Consider the following 18254-nt stretch of genomic DNA (forward strand, 5'->3'; position numbering starts at 1 on the left):
GTTGTTTGGGCTGCAGAGGCTCCTGCATGGCAGATAAGCAGCTCCTGGCAGGGCTGGGACGCAGCTGCTGCGAGGTCCTGGAAGGGAAAGTTCCCTCGGCAGCCCCACGGCCCCGGCCCCTCCCAGGGCTGCCTCCCACAAGGTCCTTGTGCCCGGAGTAACGGGGTGTCGGAGCTTCCTGAGCACAGCTCTGGAGTCACTGACACCACAGAGGCCAACAACCCTTGGCCCTGTTCTACAGCGTCAGAAATCAGCTGGGGAGAGCCTTGAACGTGTCCCAGACGCCTCAGAAATGAAACCAAGGGAAAAACCCCAAAACTTCCTGTGCCCATGGGGTGCCCCATACACTGGATCCCGTTCCAGGCACCTTCCACAGGGGTGGGAGCAGGAACTGCCACCCCAGAGAGCTCCAGGGCCACACACACCTGGATGCAATAACTGTGACCACAGCAGGTGTGTTTGTGCCCCCTCACCCTTCCCAGGCAGCAGCACCTGGGCAAGGCGAGACCTTAGAGAGGGACTGCTTTAGGAAACACTATCTAATCCATGAAGCAACACCAAAGTGGTGTGTTCCAGACAGTCCTGGCCCGCAGGAACCCGCCCCTTTCCCTGTGCCAGCCTCACCCAGAGCGCTGGGCGCTGTTCAGTAGGAAGATTCCTGAACACTTATGGCTTAGGAAGCACTTCCAGAGCAGGAAGCCACAGCTTAGGAAGCCCTTCCCCATCAGAGAGCCACGTTGTCAGCTGAGGTCACCCAGGAGCTCAGCTGCAGAACAAGCACCAAGCCGACCCCCCACCCCCAGAACCGTCCACTCACTTCTTCACGTTGGCCTCCCCGTTGGGGATCCGGCGCAGCTTCTTCTTCTTCAGGATCTTCACAGCCCTCCTGCACAGGGTCTCCGAGTCCAGCATCTCCTTGACCTTGCCGTAGGAGCCCTCCCCCAGCAGGTCTCCCATGAGGTACTTGCCGATGAGCTTGGCCCGTTTGCGCCGGGGCTGGTAAATGACCTCGGTGGAGTCAATGCGGTGGATGAACGTGTCCATCCCCACCGACATCAGCTCGCCCTCCGCAAACATTCCCAGCTGCTGGGGCTCCTGCAGATCCATCCTGGATTAAGTTCCTTAACCTGTTTTCCCCTTAAGCGCTCAGGGCTTTAATCCTGTTTAATGTTAAGTTTCCAACACTCCCTTTTTACTCCTTCTCGGGGAAAGAAAAAAAAAAAAAAAAAAGGAAGATATCCAGAAGATTGTACAAACGTGAATTAAAAAACAACCAAAAAAAAAGAGAAGGGAAAAAAAAAAAAAAAAGAAAACCAAACCTAAGAGCTGCTTCCAGGTCAGTTGGATGCCAAAAGATCCCGGCCTGGCTCCAGAACGTCTTTGAAAAAGAACATAAATGTGTGACGGGACACGCTCAGTTTGGGACTCGCTTTGCCTCCGGCCCGGTCCCGTTGCCGGGGCTTTTCCCAGTCACCTGGCCTTGACTGGGCCCAGTTAGGTCATCCTCGGGCCGTCAGGCCACCCCGTGGAACCAGACCAGCTCCCAGTCCCTCTCGTGGCTTTCCATCCCTAGGAGCTCATCCTTCCCGGCCGGGCTGAGGAAGGTGTGTCCCGGGAGCACGGGCTGGGGGGGGTTTCAGCCGTTGGGGAGCTGGAACCAAGTTTCCTTGAAGGAGCTTTCCCAGACAATTCTCACTTCTTCGCTTTCGCCTACAAAAGTTTGAGGCCTTCGGTGCCTACCGAGAGCTCCCGGGGGCATCCTTCATCCACCGGGATTGCGCCTGGCACATGATGTGTCACCGCCTCTGCCGGGGGTCAGCGGCGCAGGACAACAAACCCGCCCGGGGGCCGGGGGACCCTCTGCCCGGTCCCTCGCGGGGAGTCAGGGGGGCGATGCCCGGCGGGCCCGGGCGGTCCCTCCCGCGGGGCTCGGCGGGGCGGGGGGGACACGCCGGGGGGGCAGCGAGGGGGGACGGGGCCGGGACACTTTTGGTGCGACCGAATCAGCGCCCGGGCCGGGAGGGGCTCGGTGACCTCCGGGCCCTCCCCCTGCGGGCGGCCCCGGCCGCTCCCGCCGCCCCGGACGGTGAGTCGGGGGAGGGGGGCGGGCGGCCGAGTCCCCCCTCCCCGCCGCCGGGCCGGCGAACCGGGTCGGGCCCCGGCGCCGCGCTCCGCCCCGCCGCGCCTGCGCCTCCCCCGTGGAGCTCAGGGGCCGCCCCTCGGCCGCCGCCCCCGCCCTGTCCCGGGCCCTGTCGCGGTCCCGCCGCCCCGTTACCGCCCGCCCCGCCGCGCGCGCGCCGCCGCCGCCGCCGCCGCCATCTTGTCCCCGCCCGCCCCCGCCGCCCCCCCGCCCCGCGCGCCTCGCGCCGCCCCGCCGCGCGTCCCCATTGGCCGCGCCGCCGGCCCCGCCCGCGCGTGCTCGAACGCTGATTGGCCCCGGCCTCAGAGGGACGGGGCGGGGCCGGCGGCGCGGATGCGCTTCCGGTTGGCTCGTTGCGTGTCCAACCGGGAGATGAAGCACTGTGATGGGCCAAGATGGCTGTCCGTCACTAGTTTAGGCGGGGCTTTCCGCGGCGCGGCTCTGTGATAGGTTGTAGGAGATATCCGTCACCACGAGAGGAGGAGTTGGCGGCGACGGAGCGCTGTGATTGGTCTCGGGAGCTGTCCGTCAGCGCTCGCGGCAGGGGGCGAAGGGCAAAGGGCGGAGGGCACGGGGGTGTCATGGAGACCGGACCGCGGCCTGGCCCAGGCCGGCCCTGCCCGCCGGGAACACCTCCCCTCGGAAAGTCAGGGGATTTCCAGGCTCTGGGAAAAAAACAGGAACTGGCTGCGGGTGACAACGGCCGGGCACGCCCTGACATGGCCAGACCTGCTCCGAGATCAGGGCCTCAAAACTCTCATTTTTGACCCCATTTTCCCTGAGAGCAGGTGCCCCCCAGGGCCCAGCTGCCCGGGGGGCTGTTCCTGGGGAAGCCAGGCCGTTTCCCAGGGACATCACACCTGTGCGAGGGCCAACACGCCGGGACACAGCTCAGCCATGTCCCCACACTGCCCACCAGTGCAGGCACAGGGCAGCCCCAGTGCTCCGAGTGCCACCACCCCAGAGGAGCGTCACTGCTGCTTCATCCCCTCCTCGGGGGTTCCCGTGTAAACCGGGATGCAGGCTGGGCTGGGAGGAGGAGGTGATCCCAGAGAGGGAAATGCGGGGCTGGTGGCTCTGGGGGGAGGCTGGTTCGGTGTTTGAGGGATCCCTGCGTGTTCTCTCACTGTGTTCATTTATCACATCAAATAAAGAGCTGGGGGTGCTTTCAGACCCTTCGGTTCCGTAGACTGTGGCAGTTGCTCTCGGATCAGGTGGCCTGGAGGGGACATGGACAGGGGCTGGCCCGTGGGGACACGGCTCCAGGACTGGCTCCAGGACTCAGAGCACAGGGACGGGGTTGAACGGAGCCGGGACGCTCGGGGTTAAGCTCTGGAGGAAGGATGTGTTGGGAAGTGTGGCAGGAGCGCCTCGATTAATTACTCTGTGCGAATGAATGAAGCCTGAGAGGTGTCACGGACCGTCCCGGGGCCCCGCTGTTCCCAAAGGCCCGGCAGGTAATTCCCGTCTGCTGGCCCGGCCCGGTTCTCCCGGTCCCGGTACCCCCCCGGTGCCGTTCTCGGTTCCCCCGGTCCCGGTTTTCCTGCTCTCCCGGTCCCCTTCCTCCCCAGTGCCCCGTGCCGTTCCCGGTTCCCAGTCCCGGTCTCCTGCAGTTCCCGGTGCTGCTCCCGGTCTTCCCCAGTGGCCAGTTCCCGGTGCCATTCTCAGTCCCGCTGCCATTCCCGGTTCCCGTTCCCTGTCTCCCCTAATGCCCCGTTCCCGGTGCCGTTCCCGGTTCCCAGTCCTGGTCTCCCCCAGTTCCCGGTGCTATTCCCAGTCCCCCCCCCCCCCCCAAGTGCCCCGTTCCCTCTCCCGGTGCCATTCCCGGTTCCCGTTCCCTGTCTCCCCCAATGCCCCGTTCCCGGTTCCCGTTCCCTGTCTCCCCTAATGCCCCGTTCCCGGTGCCGTTCCCTGTCTCCCCCAATTCCCCGTTCCCTGTCTTCCCCAGTGCCCCGTTCCCGGTGCCCTTCCCGGTTCCCGTTCCCTGTCTCCCCCAATTCCCCGTCCCCATTCCCCGTCTCCCCCCCGTGCCCCGTCCCGAGTTCCCTGTTCCCGGTTTCTCGCCGCCCCTTCCTCCCGGAAGTCCGTGTCGGACATGGCGCCGGGCGGCGGCGGCGGCGGCGGAGGGGCGGGAGCCTGAACCGCCCCCCCCGAACCCTCCCGATCCCCCCGAGACCCCACCCTGAGCCCCCCGGGACCCGCCGGAGCCCCCGCACACAGGTAAGGGCCGCCCGCACCCCCGCGGGTCCTTCCCCTCCGCCGCCGCCGCTCCCGGCCCGGTCCCCCCAGAACGGGCCCAATTCGGGGCTGAGGGGGCCGGGGGGGGACGGGACCCCCCGGACGGGGGGGCCCGTCCTCCCCCCGGCCCCCTCAGCCCCGAACCGGGCCCGCTGCATCCTCGGAGCTTAAAACTCATCCCATTTCCACCCCCTGCCCACTTTTAGCCCAGGTGGCTCCAACCTGGCCTCGGACGCTTCCAGGGGTGGGGCAGCCACAGCTTCTCTGGGCGACCTGTGCCAGGGCCTCCCCAACCCTCCCAGTCAAGAATTCCCTTCCCAATATCCCATCTGAAAGCCTGAATCCATCAGGTCCTGCTGATGGCCCGAGCCAAAGTCCCTGCAATAGCAGAGCCAGCGCTGACAGACCGTGAGCTGGGGCTTCAGCTCATTAAATACTGGTGCCAGGTCTAAAACACGCTCCCTCCTCGGGGTAACCCCAAATATCGGCCTGAGAGCTGCGGCTCCCCCTCAGCGGGGCCCAGTTACAATTAAAATGAAAGGGCAGGTCCTGCAGGTTCTGTGCTGCCATCCCAAAGCCGGGGGATCCAAACCCCCGAAGGGTTTTCTGCTCTGGGGTGAGTTTGGAGGGCTGTGCCCGTGTGGGGCTGTTCCTGCTGCGCATTATTCTTGTATTATCTGAGTGTTGAGCTCGTCCTGAGCTGTGTGGGGATGGCTGAACCAGAGCAGCTGGTGGTGGGAATGTTTAAGTGGGCAGTGACGTGCCAGTGCTGTTGCTGTGGGTTCAGGAGGATTGTGTGTTCCGTGCAGCAGTGCCAGCCTTTGCAGAGCTCTTTAGGCTGCCAGCTGGAGCCTCTGGAAGCCTGAGCTGCATTATCTCTGCCCCTGCTCTTTACTCGATGGGGGTCTGTTTGTTGGATGTTTACACCCTCATTTTCCTAAAATAAGCCTGTTCCTGAAGCCACAAACCCAAATGAGTCTCATTGAAACACTTCTGGGAGTTTTCTGCACGGGAGAAAACCGTGCTGTGACTTGTCACTGTGACAGTCTCAGGAAAGCTTTCCAGGGCTAATCAGGTTTATAGTCCCCTGAAACGTTCTTCAGCTTAAAACTCAAAACTCTTCAGTCTGTTTTGGTAACAGGGTCGAGGTCTGCACATGTGTAGGTGTGATGGAGGTGAACACGTTCCTCTCCCAGAGCAGGTGCACGCTGAGCCTGCCTGGAGGCTGGCGGGTTGGAAGTGGTGTTTATGTGCCTCTGATCCACAGGGAAGTTGGCTTTGATGTCCCGGAGTGGTTTTTCCACCACGAGTGGCTGCGTGTGAAGCAGAACGTCGGGACCTGCTCGGGTGCAGTGCAGAGAGTTTGAAACTGTAAAGAATTGAAAAAGATTGAAAGTGTAAAGAATCAGGGACCCTGACAGTGCCATGGCCACACAGAGCAGTGTCCCAGGAGCCTTTTCCATGCCCAGAGCATTCAGGACATCAGGGTGGCTCCAACTGCTGGCTTGGGATGCCCTGGAGTGATTCAGTTTTCATCACCCAGTCAGTGTGTTCCAGTCTGATGTTGTCCTTTGCACTGGTGACAGGACTGACTCCTATTCCTGTCTGCCTGTTTGGTCTAAACTTGCCAAAAGTATGGCAGGGAGAAACATGAAAGAGGAACTTGAAGATGCCTGGGTGCTTGAGATGTAAGATGACTGTTTAGGGTTCTGAAGTGTTGAGTTCCCATTTCTCCGGGCTGTTACACTCACACTGTGTCCTGCCCGATTCCCTCCAGCTGCAGCTCCGGTGGCTGCCCCAGTGACTGGCTCAGCAGTGGCTGGAGCAGGGCCTGGGCTCTCCCTCTGCTCCGTGGGGGTCGGCAGGGCCAGAGGAACTGCTCCGTGAGCAGGAGGAGGAGCTGGATCGTGTTTCTGAGGTGTTTCTGTTGTTCTCAGCCCGTGGTAATTCACCATGGGCAGGTTTAGCTCCGGCTGCTCCGGGCCTGCCTGTGGGTTCCTGGCTGTCTTCCTTTAACAGAGACCATTTAAAATACACCAACAAAGGCTGGAACACAACAGGAGGAAGTGCTGGTTGCATTTACTGGGTTGTTTTCACCGCTCCTGATCACAGATATCCGTGATCTGAGCCCTCACCCCCAGCTCTGTCCATCCTGGTTATTGCAGAGCAGTTCTTGGTGTGTTTCCTGTTGGAATTTCTCTGCTGCAGTGCTGGTCTGAGAAATGTCTAAAAAGCCCAAGCTGTTACAAGTTGATAATTCATGCTCCATAACCTCTAGGTGTGATTCATTCCACGGGAATTCCAGGCTGGAGCTGCCCTTTAGTGCCTGGGCTGACAGCACACCTTTAAGCAAACTGTTAGGAATATTGAAAGTGCTCCAGTGATAGGATGGAACGGCTCCGGGGTTCCACACGCAGTGCAGGAGCTGCTTTCACTTTCAGACTGGGCTGCTGGGCCGGGAAGGAGCGGGTCCGTGGGATTTTTGGGCCATCCCTCTGATCCGGGGGTCGGGGCTGTTCCGTGGTGCTGCTCTCAGGAAAACGTGACTGGAGCCTCTGGAGTTGGGAACCGTCTCCGTGTGCTGCAGGTGCTGCTCTGTGGGCCCGGCTCTCCTCTCCCAGCCCTCTCCAAACACTGTGCCCTGCCTGGAGCCTCATCTCCGGGGTTTGCTGCCTTGGTGGAGCGTGTTTGGTAAGAGAACTGGGGGACAGCACTCGAGAAGTTTGCTGTAGCTGTTCTCTCGTGTGTGGGCCTCCATGTTATCAGGGTTTGTTGTCAGGGCAGCAGGGTGGGAGGTGGAAGTGGAAGCACTTTGGAGCTCGCCAATTTTCATGGTTTTCCGTGACGTGGCTGCCTGGGGGATGGTGGGACAGGCACAAACCAAGGGCTGTTCCCACTTCTCTGTTCTCCTGCCATCCTCGGGCTCACACAGGTCTCTGACACCGGATTTAGTGAGTTTTAATTTAGATTTTTCTTGGAATTTGCATGTGTAAGCCAGACAGCAGCTCCTGGCACTGGAGTGTGAGCTCAGAGTGAGAGCTGGGACAGCACCCAGGAGCTTGGTGTCTCTGCTGTCCCAGGAGCTCACTGTGCAGCACAAGGCTTTGGCCGGTGCATGTTGGGTTTGGGGACATCCAGCACGTGCTGGTGCCGTTTTCCTTGGACAAGGAATACCCTCAGCATCCTCCAGGATTGAGGTGTGGCTGGCAGGGTGCCAGGAGTAGAGCTGCAAACTCTTGGTGCCTCTTGCTTCCCACTGTTCTCAATGCTTGCCAGTATTTTGGAGCTGTACTAGAGCCCCCCCAAAGACCAAGGCCCAGGACATTCCAGTGTTTTTGCTAAGCAGTTTTCCTTCCTTTTGCCAATGGGGTGTGATCTTTTGTACAGGAGTTTTCCTAAGGAACTGGTGCTGTTTTAGGGACAGGCTCTGCTCTGCAGAGTGAGATCTGGTGGTGTGAGACATGAGCTAATGTAGAGCAGGAACGGAGAGATTCTGATATTGATTTCACCCCTCCTGAGCTCCTCTGGATGTGTAAGTAAAGCTGTGTATTTGTTATGGCTCTTACGGGAATCATTGCTGCTGATTTCCTATCAAAAGCTGTTACAAATAGGAAAAAAAAAAAAAAAAGAAAAGCAGCAAAGCCCCTGAAGTCTGGTGTAAGGAAGAGTCACAGGGTTTTACAGGCACTGGAGGACATCAGTTCCTCTGGACCAGTTGGTGACATTGACCCTGGGATCAGCACACCTCCCATGCTTGGGAGCAGCTGAGCAGGAGTTAAAGGGAGTAATTAAAAAAAGGAAAAGGGACACCTTCCCCTCCAAAAAAAACCCCAAACAATGCCATTGGGAGCTCTACACAGCATTTGATAGGCAGGACATGACCCTGGGGCTCTGCTCTTCCCCCAGAAGGTCCCCAGAGCGTGGGGGCTTTGCCTGCAATTCCCACCATGGGATCAGTGTCCAGGCCTGGGGGTCCTGGCTGGTCCCCACAGGCTCTGCAGGCCCCACATGAGCCCTGCCCATGGGGCACTGCTGGCACAGCTGTGGCACCACAGAAGGGAAGAAAGAGTCCCTTTAATTTAACTTTCCATTGCAAAGGCAGCAATCATTTTGTTCGCTGGAAGGTCACTTATTTTTGAAGGGCCTCTGACTCAGAAATGGCTTTTCAAAAATACTCCTTGAGCAAACAGTGTCTCCCGAGTGATCAAAGGTGGCTCTTTCAAATTACAGCTTCGGTCTGTGCTCTGTAGGTGGTGTGTGTGGCTGGATTCTCCATCAGAAGGTGTTGGCCACTTTGATTTCCTTGGCTTCTGGGGAGGAACAGGGTCAGGGAAGGCAGAAAGAAGGAAAAGAAAGATCCAGTGGAAGTAAAGACATCACAGTTGCTTTTCTCTGCCCCTCTGGTTGTATAGGTTGCTTTCACCATCTCTTTTTTTTTTTTTTTAATCCATTAAATCCAATGGGAAATTGGTTTCCTTTGGGATTATGGACAGTTTAGTGAAAAAAAGTAATCTTTGGGAGGTTTTGACTGAGCAGCTGCAGCAGAGGCAGCACCTTCCCGTGGGTTAATCCTGCCAGGACAGTGATCCTGGGTGGGCAGGGGTGAGAGCCCCCATCGCTGCAGGAGGGAAAGTGCCAGGAGCTGATAAGTTCTGGGATTTGTGACATAAATACTATTAATCTAGAAAGTGTAGCAGTGTGCTGGGGGGTTTGGCTGCTGTGGGAAGTGTTGGTGCCCAGGAACATCTGCTGGGGGTTTGGGAGACCTCAGTGTGCTGCGGGGTGGGAGGTGAGGGCTCGCTCCTGGCTCGCTGTGGTGTCCCTAGGATGGGAGCATATTTTCAGGAAAACAGGCAGCTTGGGAGAATTGATTGCCTTGAGTTTGCACACAAGTGCAGAGTCTTTTTGTACATCAGACGAGGAAATTCCTCTGGCTGAGCTCAGGTGTGTGTGCAGCGATCCAGGAGTCGTGGGGACCTGCAGCGTGAAAGGCAGGAGAGGTGTGTGTGTCTCAGTTCCTGTCTGGGTGAATTCCAGGTGTGGTGGTAGTGGAGAGCTCTGTTTCCCAGAAAAACCTCTCTTTTCTGAAGAGGCTGGTGGCTGTTTGCCCATCTCTCAGCTATGTTTGGGCTTACGAGTCTCTTTTTTTCCCCCTCCTTTTTTGTGAAACCTAACCGTGCCTTTCTTTGCCAGCCCAGGACATGGTGCAGGGCGAAGAGCACAGATAAAGACCCTCCCAGCACTCACTGCGGAGCCTGTCCCGCCCGCCCCGAGGGCTCCATGCGGCAGGCCCCGGGCTGATGCCCTCAGCTCACCCCGCCATGGACGGGGGGAACAGCTTCCCGCAGCACCAGCAGCCGGGCGATGCCCTGTGCAGCATCCCCGGCCTCCGCCCCCAGCTCGCCCTGCCGGACATGGAGGTGAGGCCACAGCTCCTGGGGAGGGGGGGCTGGCCCCGGGAGGGCCTGGGCACATCCTGGGAGTCCTGGGGCGTGGTGACAGCGGCGGTTTCCCAGACTTTCCAGGCAGCTGTCCAGGGCCGCGCAGGATCGATGGAGGGGTTGAGGTGAGGCTGCCTGCTGGCCTTGAAGTGGGGAGGGAGAAGCAGGGCTGTGCTTAAAACAAGGACTCTCTGCAGGCTGCTGGGTGCCAGCTCCCTGGTGAAGGACTGAAGAGGGTACCCAGGATTGCAGACCTTGTTCCTCCCCCTGCTCGTCTCTCCGAGCCGTGTGAACCCGTGCCTGGGTCCAGCTGTGCCTGTTTCCAGAGCAGCAGGGATAAATAAGTTGTGTTTGTCCTGATGCAGCTGCTAAAACCGGACCAGGTCCCTGATACCTTTGTCCAACAGGGCAAAAAGCAAACCCCAGTCCCAAAATAGCTGACGTGTTCCTGCAGTTTTCTCTTTCTAACTCTGGAGTGTGTCACATGCAGGAGCAGCAGAGGTTCCAGCGAGGCCCAAGTGCCTGTTGCTTCAAGCACAAGGTTTCAGTGCTTTGGGCACACAAAGGGCAGATGAAAGGCTGCTCTGGAGCTGAGTAAGGAGATACTGTGTTCTCTCCCTGATTTCACTGGTATGAGCTGAGCTAAAAGCTTCCTGTTAACGTTGGAGACTGTTCGGGGAAGTGGGAAGGCAAAAGGCACAGAAGGATGTTTTTGGGTGTGAGCTCTGTCAGCCAATTTCAGGTTACTGGGTTAGTGCTGGCTTCCCACAGAGACTGAATCATGGAATCATGGAATCATTGAGGTTGGAAAGACCTCCAAGGTCATCAGGTCCACCCTGTGCCCGATGCCCACCTTGTCCCACAGCCCAGAGCTCTCAGTGCCATGCCCAGTTGTTCCTTGGACACCTCCAGGGCTGGGGACTCCACCACCTCCCTGGGCAGCCCCTGCCAATGCCTGAGCACCCTTTCCATGCAGAAATCCCTCCTGATGTCCAACCTGACCCTCTCCTGGCACAGCTTGAGGCCATTTCCTCTTTTCCCATTGGAGTGTCCTGAATGAGTGGAAGGGCTGAAGCAGAGGATTGACCCCAGTGACCTTCTGGGGACAGTGACAGGGAAGTGGGTCCCAAAGCTGGAAATGGAGAGTAGCACTGGATGTCTCCTGCTCAAGAGATGAGGAGCCACCTCTGCCTCTGGAAAGCACTGAGGGAGGGAAGCCACAGGTGACGGTGCCAGGCCTCTGCTGCTCTGACTGTTGTGGTTTCTCCTTGCAGAATTCCATGCTGGCCACCAACCCATGGAGTAGCTGCTACTCTGCCTCTTTCCCAACCTCGTCCTTCCCAAGTGAAAACCAGTGAGTGCTGTTCTCCTTTGTCTAATCCCCTCTGCTCTTGCACATCCCGTGATTCAACTGTTTCTTTACTGTTTTCCTTGTTTACTTTATTTCATGATCTGATGGGGAAATAATTGCATCACTCACCGATCTTGTGGCATTTCATACACTGTTGCAGCTTGGAAACAGCAGCAAACAGCTTTTTGTTTTAAAAAACAAGAGAAAACCTTTGATTTCTGGTAAACCTGGAGGCTGCAGTAAAAGGGGAACAGTCTTGCTGTAGCTTGGATTTGTTACACTAATGGAATTTTAAAAACACCCCATGAGCATGATCTGGCAGAGGAAGCACACTGGGCAGTCTCTGCCTTCGTACAGACATGGAGGAAGATGTTACCTGTGCCAGGTGGCAGGTTTTGGGTGAAGTGACTGGCACCAACCACCGTGTCACGTCTGCACTGAAAAAACGTGCTCAGCCCAGAGTTCATCGGGGTCGTGGCTCTGCTCTGGCTCTGACTGATGTTCCTGGGTGACCTCACCCCACGAGCTGTGAGGTGACCTGTGTGGGAAGCTGTGCCTGACTCTGAGCTGCAGGTGCCCGTGGGCAGCCCAGCTCAGCGCTGGGCAGCGCGGTGGGTTCATACCTTGGGGCAGTGACAGTGGCTCTGCTGGGAAGGGTGTCAGCCACGGGCTTGCTGGATCCAGAGCAAAACTGTTTCTAGACCACCTGCCCAAAGCAGCATTTTTGGAGGGATTTTTGCATAACAATAAACGTTGTTTTCTCTTTCCCCCCCTTTATGATGAAACTCCATCCTGGATCAGAAGGTGGGATATGACAGATGTTTGGGCAACATAAACTGGCCTTGTGCCAGTGACTTGGATGGGGACTCTGCTGGGGCTGGGAGATGCTGTTTGTGGGGCAGAAGGTTTGGAGGCTGATCCAGGGCTGTTCTTTGGTCTCTGTGAATCCAGGGAGTGGCATGGATACACAGGATGTGTTCTTTATCTAGGTCAGAGGTGGGAGGAACGAAAAGTGAAAGAAGCAGAACTCGTATCATGAGCTAATAACTGTGCTCCAGGTGCCTGGACTTAAAGTGGGCATTTATTTTAAAGGGATTTTGGCATCTTCATGGAAAAGCAGGGATCCCTCCCTGTGAGGTGTGAGTTCCAGGAGGGCTGTCAGTAAGGATCAGCCCCTGTTTGGGGGGTGAGGTGTGTTGTGTCCCTGGGCTGGTTCTGGTGCTCCGGGTGTCTCCTGGCAGTGCTGGGGGGATGGACGGGGCACTTCCCGACAGGAGGGTCCCAAGAAGCTGCCCCCCAGGTGCTGAGGGAGCTGAGCTGTGCCAGCTCCTCCCCACAGGAGAGCAGGAGAGGAGCTCCCAGCCCCTCTCGGCCAGCGGGGCTGATTGGAAGGGGCTGTGCTTTTTGAGCAGGATTCCTGTAAACTGCACGTTGTGAATCCTCCAGAGAGCCATAACAGAATTTCTGTTTTGCTGCATCGAACCACAAGATTAGATTGTGTTTGTCTATTGTGTTGGGTTCTTCTCCTTGACCATTTGTTCTGGTTTTGCCCCTCTCTCTCTTCCTGCTCGGTGTCAGCGCCGCTGGGAACGTCACAGCCCGATCCTGCAAGGACATGCCTGTGCCTGACACAAACCTGGGCTTGCTTTGCTGGAGTTACTCCTGGAAATGTGGCTCATTGTAGTCATTGTTTGCTAGGGAGCGATTTAGCCAAGGCTGCACCTTTAGTGTCCTGTCCTTCATAGCCTGAGAACTGTAAAAATCACCTTTCAGGTGAGATTTTCCATATCTGCCTTTCACATGAAAAAAAGTCTGTGCTTTCTGTACTTGAAAACTGCACTGACTCTGTTTTAGGTGGATTTAGGGTTAGGGGGTTACAGGTAGGAATCCTGAAAGGGATGGAATAATTGAAAAATGGGATTTTAAAGGCAGTTGTAATTGTAGCCCATGCTGTGACACAGAAAAATGCAGCTGCCATTAGAGGTGGTGCATGTTTCTCTTCAGAATCCTTGCAGAGAAATCTCATTTGCAAGTGGCTGTGTTTGGACAGGGCTTATTCTCATAGCAACACCTTTATCCTGAAGCAGGTTTTTCCTGTTTCTTTTCGAGAGTTTGCTTTCATGGTGGGGAATTTCTTTAGAAGACCCCAAATGTGGCCTCTCTGGTTCAGATTTTCTTAACCTGACTAATGTCAACAGTGTATTAAACCTCCCTAAAAGAACCACTGAGGTTCAGGGCCCCGAAGAGCTGCAGCTCAGTTAATTTTAAGGAAGTTATCCCTGCAGAGCTGGGCTTCCCTTGCAGCTGGAGGCTCAGCAGGTCCCTGGCCAGGGGGATCTGGGACAGCCCAGTTGTGCTGTTGGACGAGGTGTCACACAGCTGCAGAAAGGTGTTCCTCAAACCTGCAGCAAAGCTTTCTCCCCAGCTGCCAAACACACGACCCCTTTTCTGGCCGTTTCCATGCCCTTTTCTACCTCTGTGTGGAGTCTTGCTTGCTGGAATAGTAAAGCAGGCTCTGAAATTGGGTTGGTGTCTGATGGGGAAGGAGAGTGCTGGACTGGTGCTGAGTCAGCCTGTGGCCTCTCAGCTCTCCCTGGTCTCCCACTGGCCTGAGATGTGGAGTTTGTGTCTCTGAGTGGAGGACAGAGGATGGAACCCGACCCAAACACACACAGGAGGTCTCAGTGAAGAGGCAGCGTGGGCCCAGAAGAGCTTTGGATCGTGGATGAGCAGCTGGAATGCAACGGAATTGCAATGGAGCATTGTGGGGCTGCTGTGATTAAACCAGCACAGATTTCCTTTCTGGAATGGTTTGTGGTTGTCCAGTGAACACCCTCGGCCTTGGAAGGAAGCTGCTTCCATAGAGCAGTTTGCCAGGAAGTAAACCCTGGAGAGGCTGAGCAGGGGTGGACAGGGCAGTTTTCTGCAGGGCTGTGCTCACACCTTTGCTGTGCCAGGGTCACAGACCTAATTGTTCCAGCTCAAGCTCTCGTTTCCCAGTTCAATTTGAGCAACCTCGTGGGTGGCTCTGTGCCAGCCCTGAGAGGAACAGCTTTAATTCCTGACTCGAGGGGAGGGAAAGGCCAGGTCCAAAGGGATGAAAGGACTTGGTGGCTTTCTGAGGAGCTGCTGTGGGCTCTCACTGCAGGCTGTGGGAACAAAGTGCATCTCACATGGGCAGATTGGAAAACCAACGTTAAGGGAAGGAAAATACCAACCAGGGCTGGTCATTGCACAGCAGGGCAGGTTGGGACGCTCTTGGGCTCCTCTCCGTTACCTGGACTGACCCTTGCCCAGGCCATGAAGTGCCAGGGAAACAGGAGGGGGTGTTCACTTTTCCAGTAAAAGTAGTTTTCCCATTCCCTGGTTAGTTCCTTGGCGCTGGCCAAGCTCTGTCCTCGTGTGAGAGACGGCGAGACCGCAGCGGCCTCGACTTGAAAGCCATTTAAACCAGCCTTTTCCTGTGTGGAAATACATTCATTCCCAGAATTTGTGCCCAGATTTTAATTTGCCTGGATAGATCAGGAGGAGCTGAGAGTCAGGGCTGGACTGTGGGGGCTGTGATGTGCAGGTGTGCTCACGTGGGCTCTCTGCAGCAGGTAGAGCTGTGGCAGCACGGAAAAGAAGGAAAAAAAAGGAAAGGAGGAGTAGGGAGCTGTTGGTTTTTCAGGATATTACCTTTAATGATGGAAAACGAGCAGGAAAAATATATTTAGCAGAGGAGATAACTGTGTTTGCACATAAATCCACATGTAAATGTTCAGCGGGCGAGTTAATGAGCTGCTGGCTACACATGGCACCTTAATTGCTTAATAGTCCTTTGGCAGCTCCTCATTCCCAGCTCCTGGGCAGGAGTTCTGTTTGAGCTCTGTTTCTCCCTCCCCCAGTGCCTCCTTCAAGTCTCTGGCCAGGGGTTCTGTGACTGGTGTGAGGGAGAAGGTGCAGCTCCCACAAGAGGAGAGCAGCTGGTGGGGTGAGCGCTCTGATTGCCCAAGGAGGGCAGAACTTACGGGAAGGATTACAAAGCACATTCCTTGCTCCTGCAGGAGAGGGAAGGGGCTTGTGTCTGTAAGAGCAAACCCAGGAGGGGGTGTGGAGCAGAGGCCAGGAGGAAGGGAATTGGCTGCTCTGCAGCAGTTTTTGCCTGTGGCTGCCCAGGGGAAGCGGGTGCTGGGCACAGGGAGCAGGAGGAAGCTGGCATGGCCCTGCCCAGCAGGAGCAGGCAAGACCTTTGCTTTGTTCCCCTGTTAGTTCAGCAGAGATCTTTTCTTGGAACTCACATTGGTCACGGCCCCAGTTCCTCTCTCGGGGTAACAGTTCTGTCTGGGGTTCCCTGTCCCCAGCCCTTCCATTCTGATCTGCCTTTGGGGTCTGTCTGGGTGTGCCAGGGGGTCTTTCCCTGTCAGAGCTGGTTTGTGGGGCTGGTTTTGGGGGGTTTATGGCCCAAACTGGCATTCAGGAGTGATGTTTCCCTGCACCTTGATGTGTGTCCCCACGTGGTGTGACTGGCAGGTGCCATCACACCCGTCACACTCAGCACTGGGACATCCCAGGGGCTCCATTCTGCTTTGTTGTCAGGACTGAAATATTAATTAGTCCTGCAGACCATTTTTATCTATTAAATCCTTCCTGATTTACACAAATTACCAAGAATTATATTTTTAGTACAGCTTTCTTACTTTCTTACTGCCGAGTTTGGGAAGTGGGATAAAACTGGGAGATATATAATTTTGCCTAGAACTCTTTTCTGGATAATATCCATAATAATATCCACCTCCTGTATGTGACATCCCAGAGCTGCAGCTTCACCACTGCTGAAGGCTGAAGTGACCTGTGAAGTGCTGGGGACTGACAGGGAGTAACTGCTTCTCCCATTTCCTTACAGGCAATATTTTAACCTCCCTCAGGATTTTTATATGGATTCCATCAGCAGACCACATTTCTTGGATACAAACTATGCAACTGTGGACCCCGCTGACTTCTTACCAAAAAATGGGGATTTTCCTCAGGTAAGTGCAGAGTTCATGATGCCTCTGGGGGAGAAGGGGCCTCTTTTAAAGTGGTGTTTGCCATAAGCACTGGCAGTGCTGGGGGGTCCTGGCTGCAGGGGGGTCCTGCAGGGTGAGTTGAACACATTTGAGACTCTTCAGTCATTTCCCTCCCCAAACCCTCTTTGCTCCTGTGTGCTGCACGTGCTTCCTCACTGGTTGCACTGGTGGATTCCTGAACAGTGAATATTTGGGGATTACATCAGCTCAGTGCCCAGCATTCCGAGAGTGGAGCCAGGTCAGTCTTTGCAGAGCTGAGTGTGGGAGGAGTGAGCAGTGACCCCGGGTCACTCGGCCCCTCGGGGACCCAGCGGCTCCCTCACCTCGGGGAGCTCTCGGGGTGGGAAGGAGCTCTTTGCATGGAGGGTTTGGAACGTTGTGCTGGCTTTTGGCAACATGTTGTGGTCAGCTTAGTCAGTAAATACTGGAAGTAGTTGATATGACAGCTGATGTGCAATAAGGAAGGGACTGACTGTCCTTTCTAGGAATTAATATGGACATTGGTGCCTGCCTGGGTATGCATTGATTCCCCCTCAGGGTGCTTTTGGTTTCTCGGTGTGGCTAAAGAGAGGCTTTAACCCTCCTTGGGGCTCTGATTTCTGCAGGTTTGGATGTGCAGGTGCTGAGGATTTGTGCCTTTTGAGGTGGCCACTGCTGTGGTCCCCCCTCTCCAGCTCCTCGTGCCTTACATCAGGGACCTGCCTGGCACAGCAGGCCTGGGCAGCCACCAGGAGCTGCTGATCAGGGTCTTCTGACTGGATTAAACCAGATAAATAATTGAATCATAATAGCATTGATCTTTGCCTCCTGCAGAATTAATTGTGGGAGGAACGAGGCAGAAAGGTGATCTCATCAACTTGTGAGACCATTTACTGGCCTGCAATGGGAAGGGGAGAGAGGTCCCCACCATAGGTCTCACCTCCAGGTCTGATGGAGTTTGGCTGATGGGTTTAACGGGAAAAGGGCTTAATTATTTCTTTAAGTTATGTATTTTCTAGTATCTCGGTGGTCAGTCAGCTTCCTTCCCTGCTGCATCACACAAATTGATCTCAGCCAGCCTGGGGGAGCAGATTTTTGGAGATTCTTTGTGGAAAGGAGGTGCTTTGTGTTGGCTGGGTGGGAAAAGAGCAGGAGGCTCTGAGACAAACCAGGTGTGAAGGACCTCAAACGATTTCCAGAAATAATTCTTGTGCCACTCATCCTTTGGGAGAGGAAGCCATGGATGGGAGTGAGGTGGTTTTAGGCAGTTGGCTCTTGCTTGGACTCTTTCTGCAGGGGGACTGCACCTATGGCAACGTGCCTGCAGGTGTTCTGCCCCAAGTCTGGACACAGCAAAGTGCCCTTCTCTGAATCTCACGCAGCCAGACCAGCTCCTTCCCTGGGGTACTGTGCCGTGGTGCCATGTGCTCTCCCACCAGGAACAGAGCTGCTGATTTGCTCCTGGGAGCCAGAACTGGAGCCTGGCTCTGGTGGGGCAGCAGGCCGTGAACTGGAGGCAGTGCCATCAGTCTGGAGACATCCAGGAGCATCCTGGAGTTTTTCCATCCCTTGTTCCTACATTGTTTTCCACTTCACTGATTCCTCACTGTCCCAGATGCCAAAACTGTTAAATATTAACATTCCACCTGGAAAGCTGCAGCATGCCATCCCGGGGGTGCAGGAGCAGCTGGCTGGTTACATCCTTCCAGGTGGCTGTACAGGAAAGTACCTGACTTTTCCAGGCTTGCCTCTGCCACGGTGGGAGTGGCAGTGCCATGGAATGCTGTGCTGGCCCGGCTGGCCCAGACAGAGCATGGAGCCAAAGGGGGAACAGGAGAGCTCTGCTGCAGGTGCTGCTGCAGGTTCCTGCTCCAGTCCGTGGTCACTGGGCAGACAAGGGGATCAGGGGCTTGTGTGAGGACTTGTGCTGCCTCCACACACGGATACCAGAGTCTGGGATTTTGAAGAATACTGAAAAGGGGTTTAATAGGTCTAAAGAGCAAGTGATTGATGACTCTGAGGTATTTGTGCAGCAAACCCTTTCTGTTGGTGGCCGT

The 18254-nt window shown here is 56.1% G+C and overlaps 2 protein-coding genes across 4 annotated transcripts in view; one reads left to right on the forward strand and one right to left on the reverse strand.

The window, feature by feature from the left end:
- Positions 1–2163, reverse strand: part of STK11 (serine/threonine kinase 11) — a 28299-nt gene extending 26136 nt beyond the window's left edge. Inside the window, exons 1-2 of one of the 2 annotated variants that reach the window (XM_064637620.1) lie at positions 1320–2163; positions 818–1198 (exon numbers count right to left, since the gene is read on the reverse strand). In XM_064637620.1, coding sequence (XP_064493690.1) covers positions 818–1107 — 290 coding nt within the window. In that variant the 5' untranslated portion in view covers positions 1108–1198; positions 1320–2163. Of the gene's footprint in view, positions 1–817 lie in introns of both variants that reach the window. The other variant, XM_064637619.1, reaches the window with a different exon arrangement.
- Positions 2164–2680: 517 nt separating this feature from the next.
- Positions 2681–18254, forward strand: part of SBNO2 (strawberry notch homolog 2) — a 45837-nt gene continuing 30263 nt past the window's right edge. The window contains exons 1-4 of one of the 2 annotated variants that reach the window (XM_064637608.1): positions 2681–3597; positions 9572–9798; positions 11094–11173; positions 16056–16179. In XM_064637608.1, the coding sequence (XP_064493678.1) occupies positions 9679–9798; positions 11094–11173; positions 16056–16179 (324 nt within the window). In that variant the 5' untranslated portion in view covers positions 2681–3597; positions 9572–9678. Of the gene's footprint in view, positions 3598–4208; positions 4361–9571; positions 9799–11093; positions 11174–16055; positions 16180–18254 lie in introns of those variants that run through there. The other variant, XM_064637607.1, reaches the window with a different exon arrangement.

Source organism: Pseudopipra pipra, chromosome 27 (assembly GCF_036250125.1).
Source record: "Pseudopipra pipra isolate bDixPip1 chromosome 27, bDixPip1.hap1, whole genome shotgun sequence".
In the NCBI taxonomy this organism is placed as follows: Eukaryota; Metazoa; Chordata; class Aves; order Passeriformes; family Pipridae; genus Pseudopipra; species Pseudopipra pipra.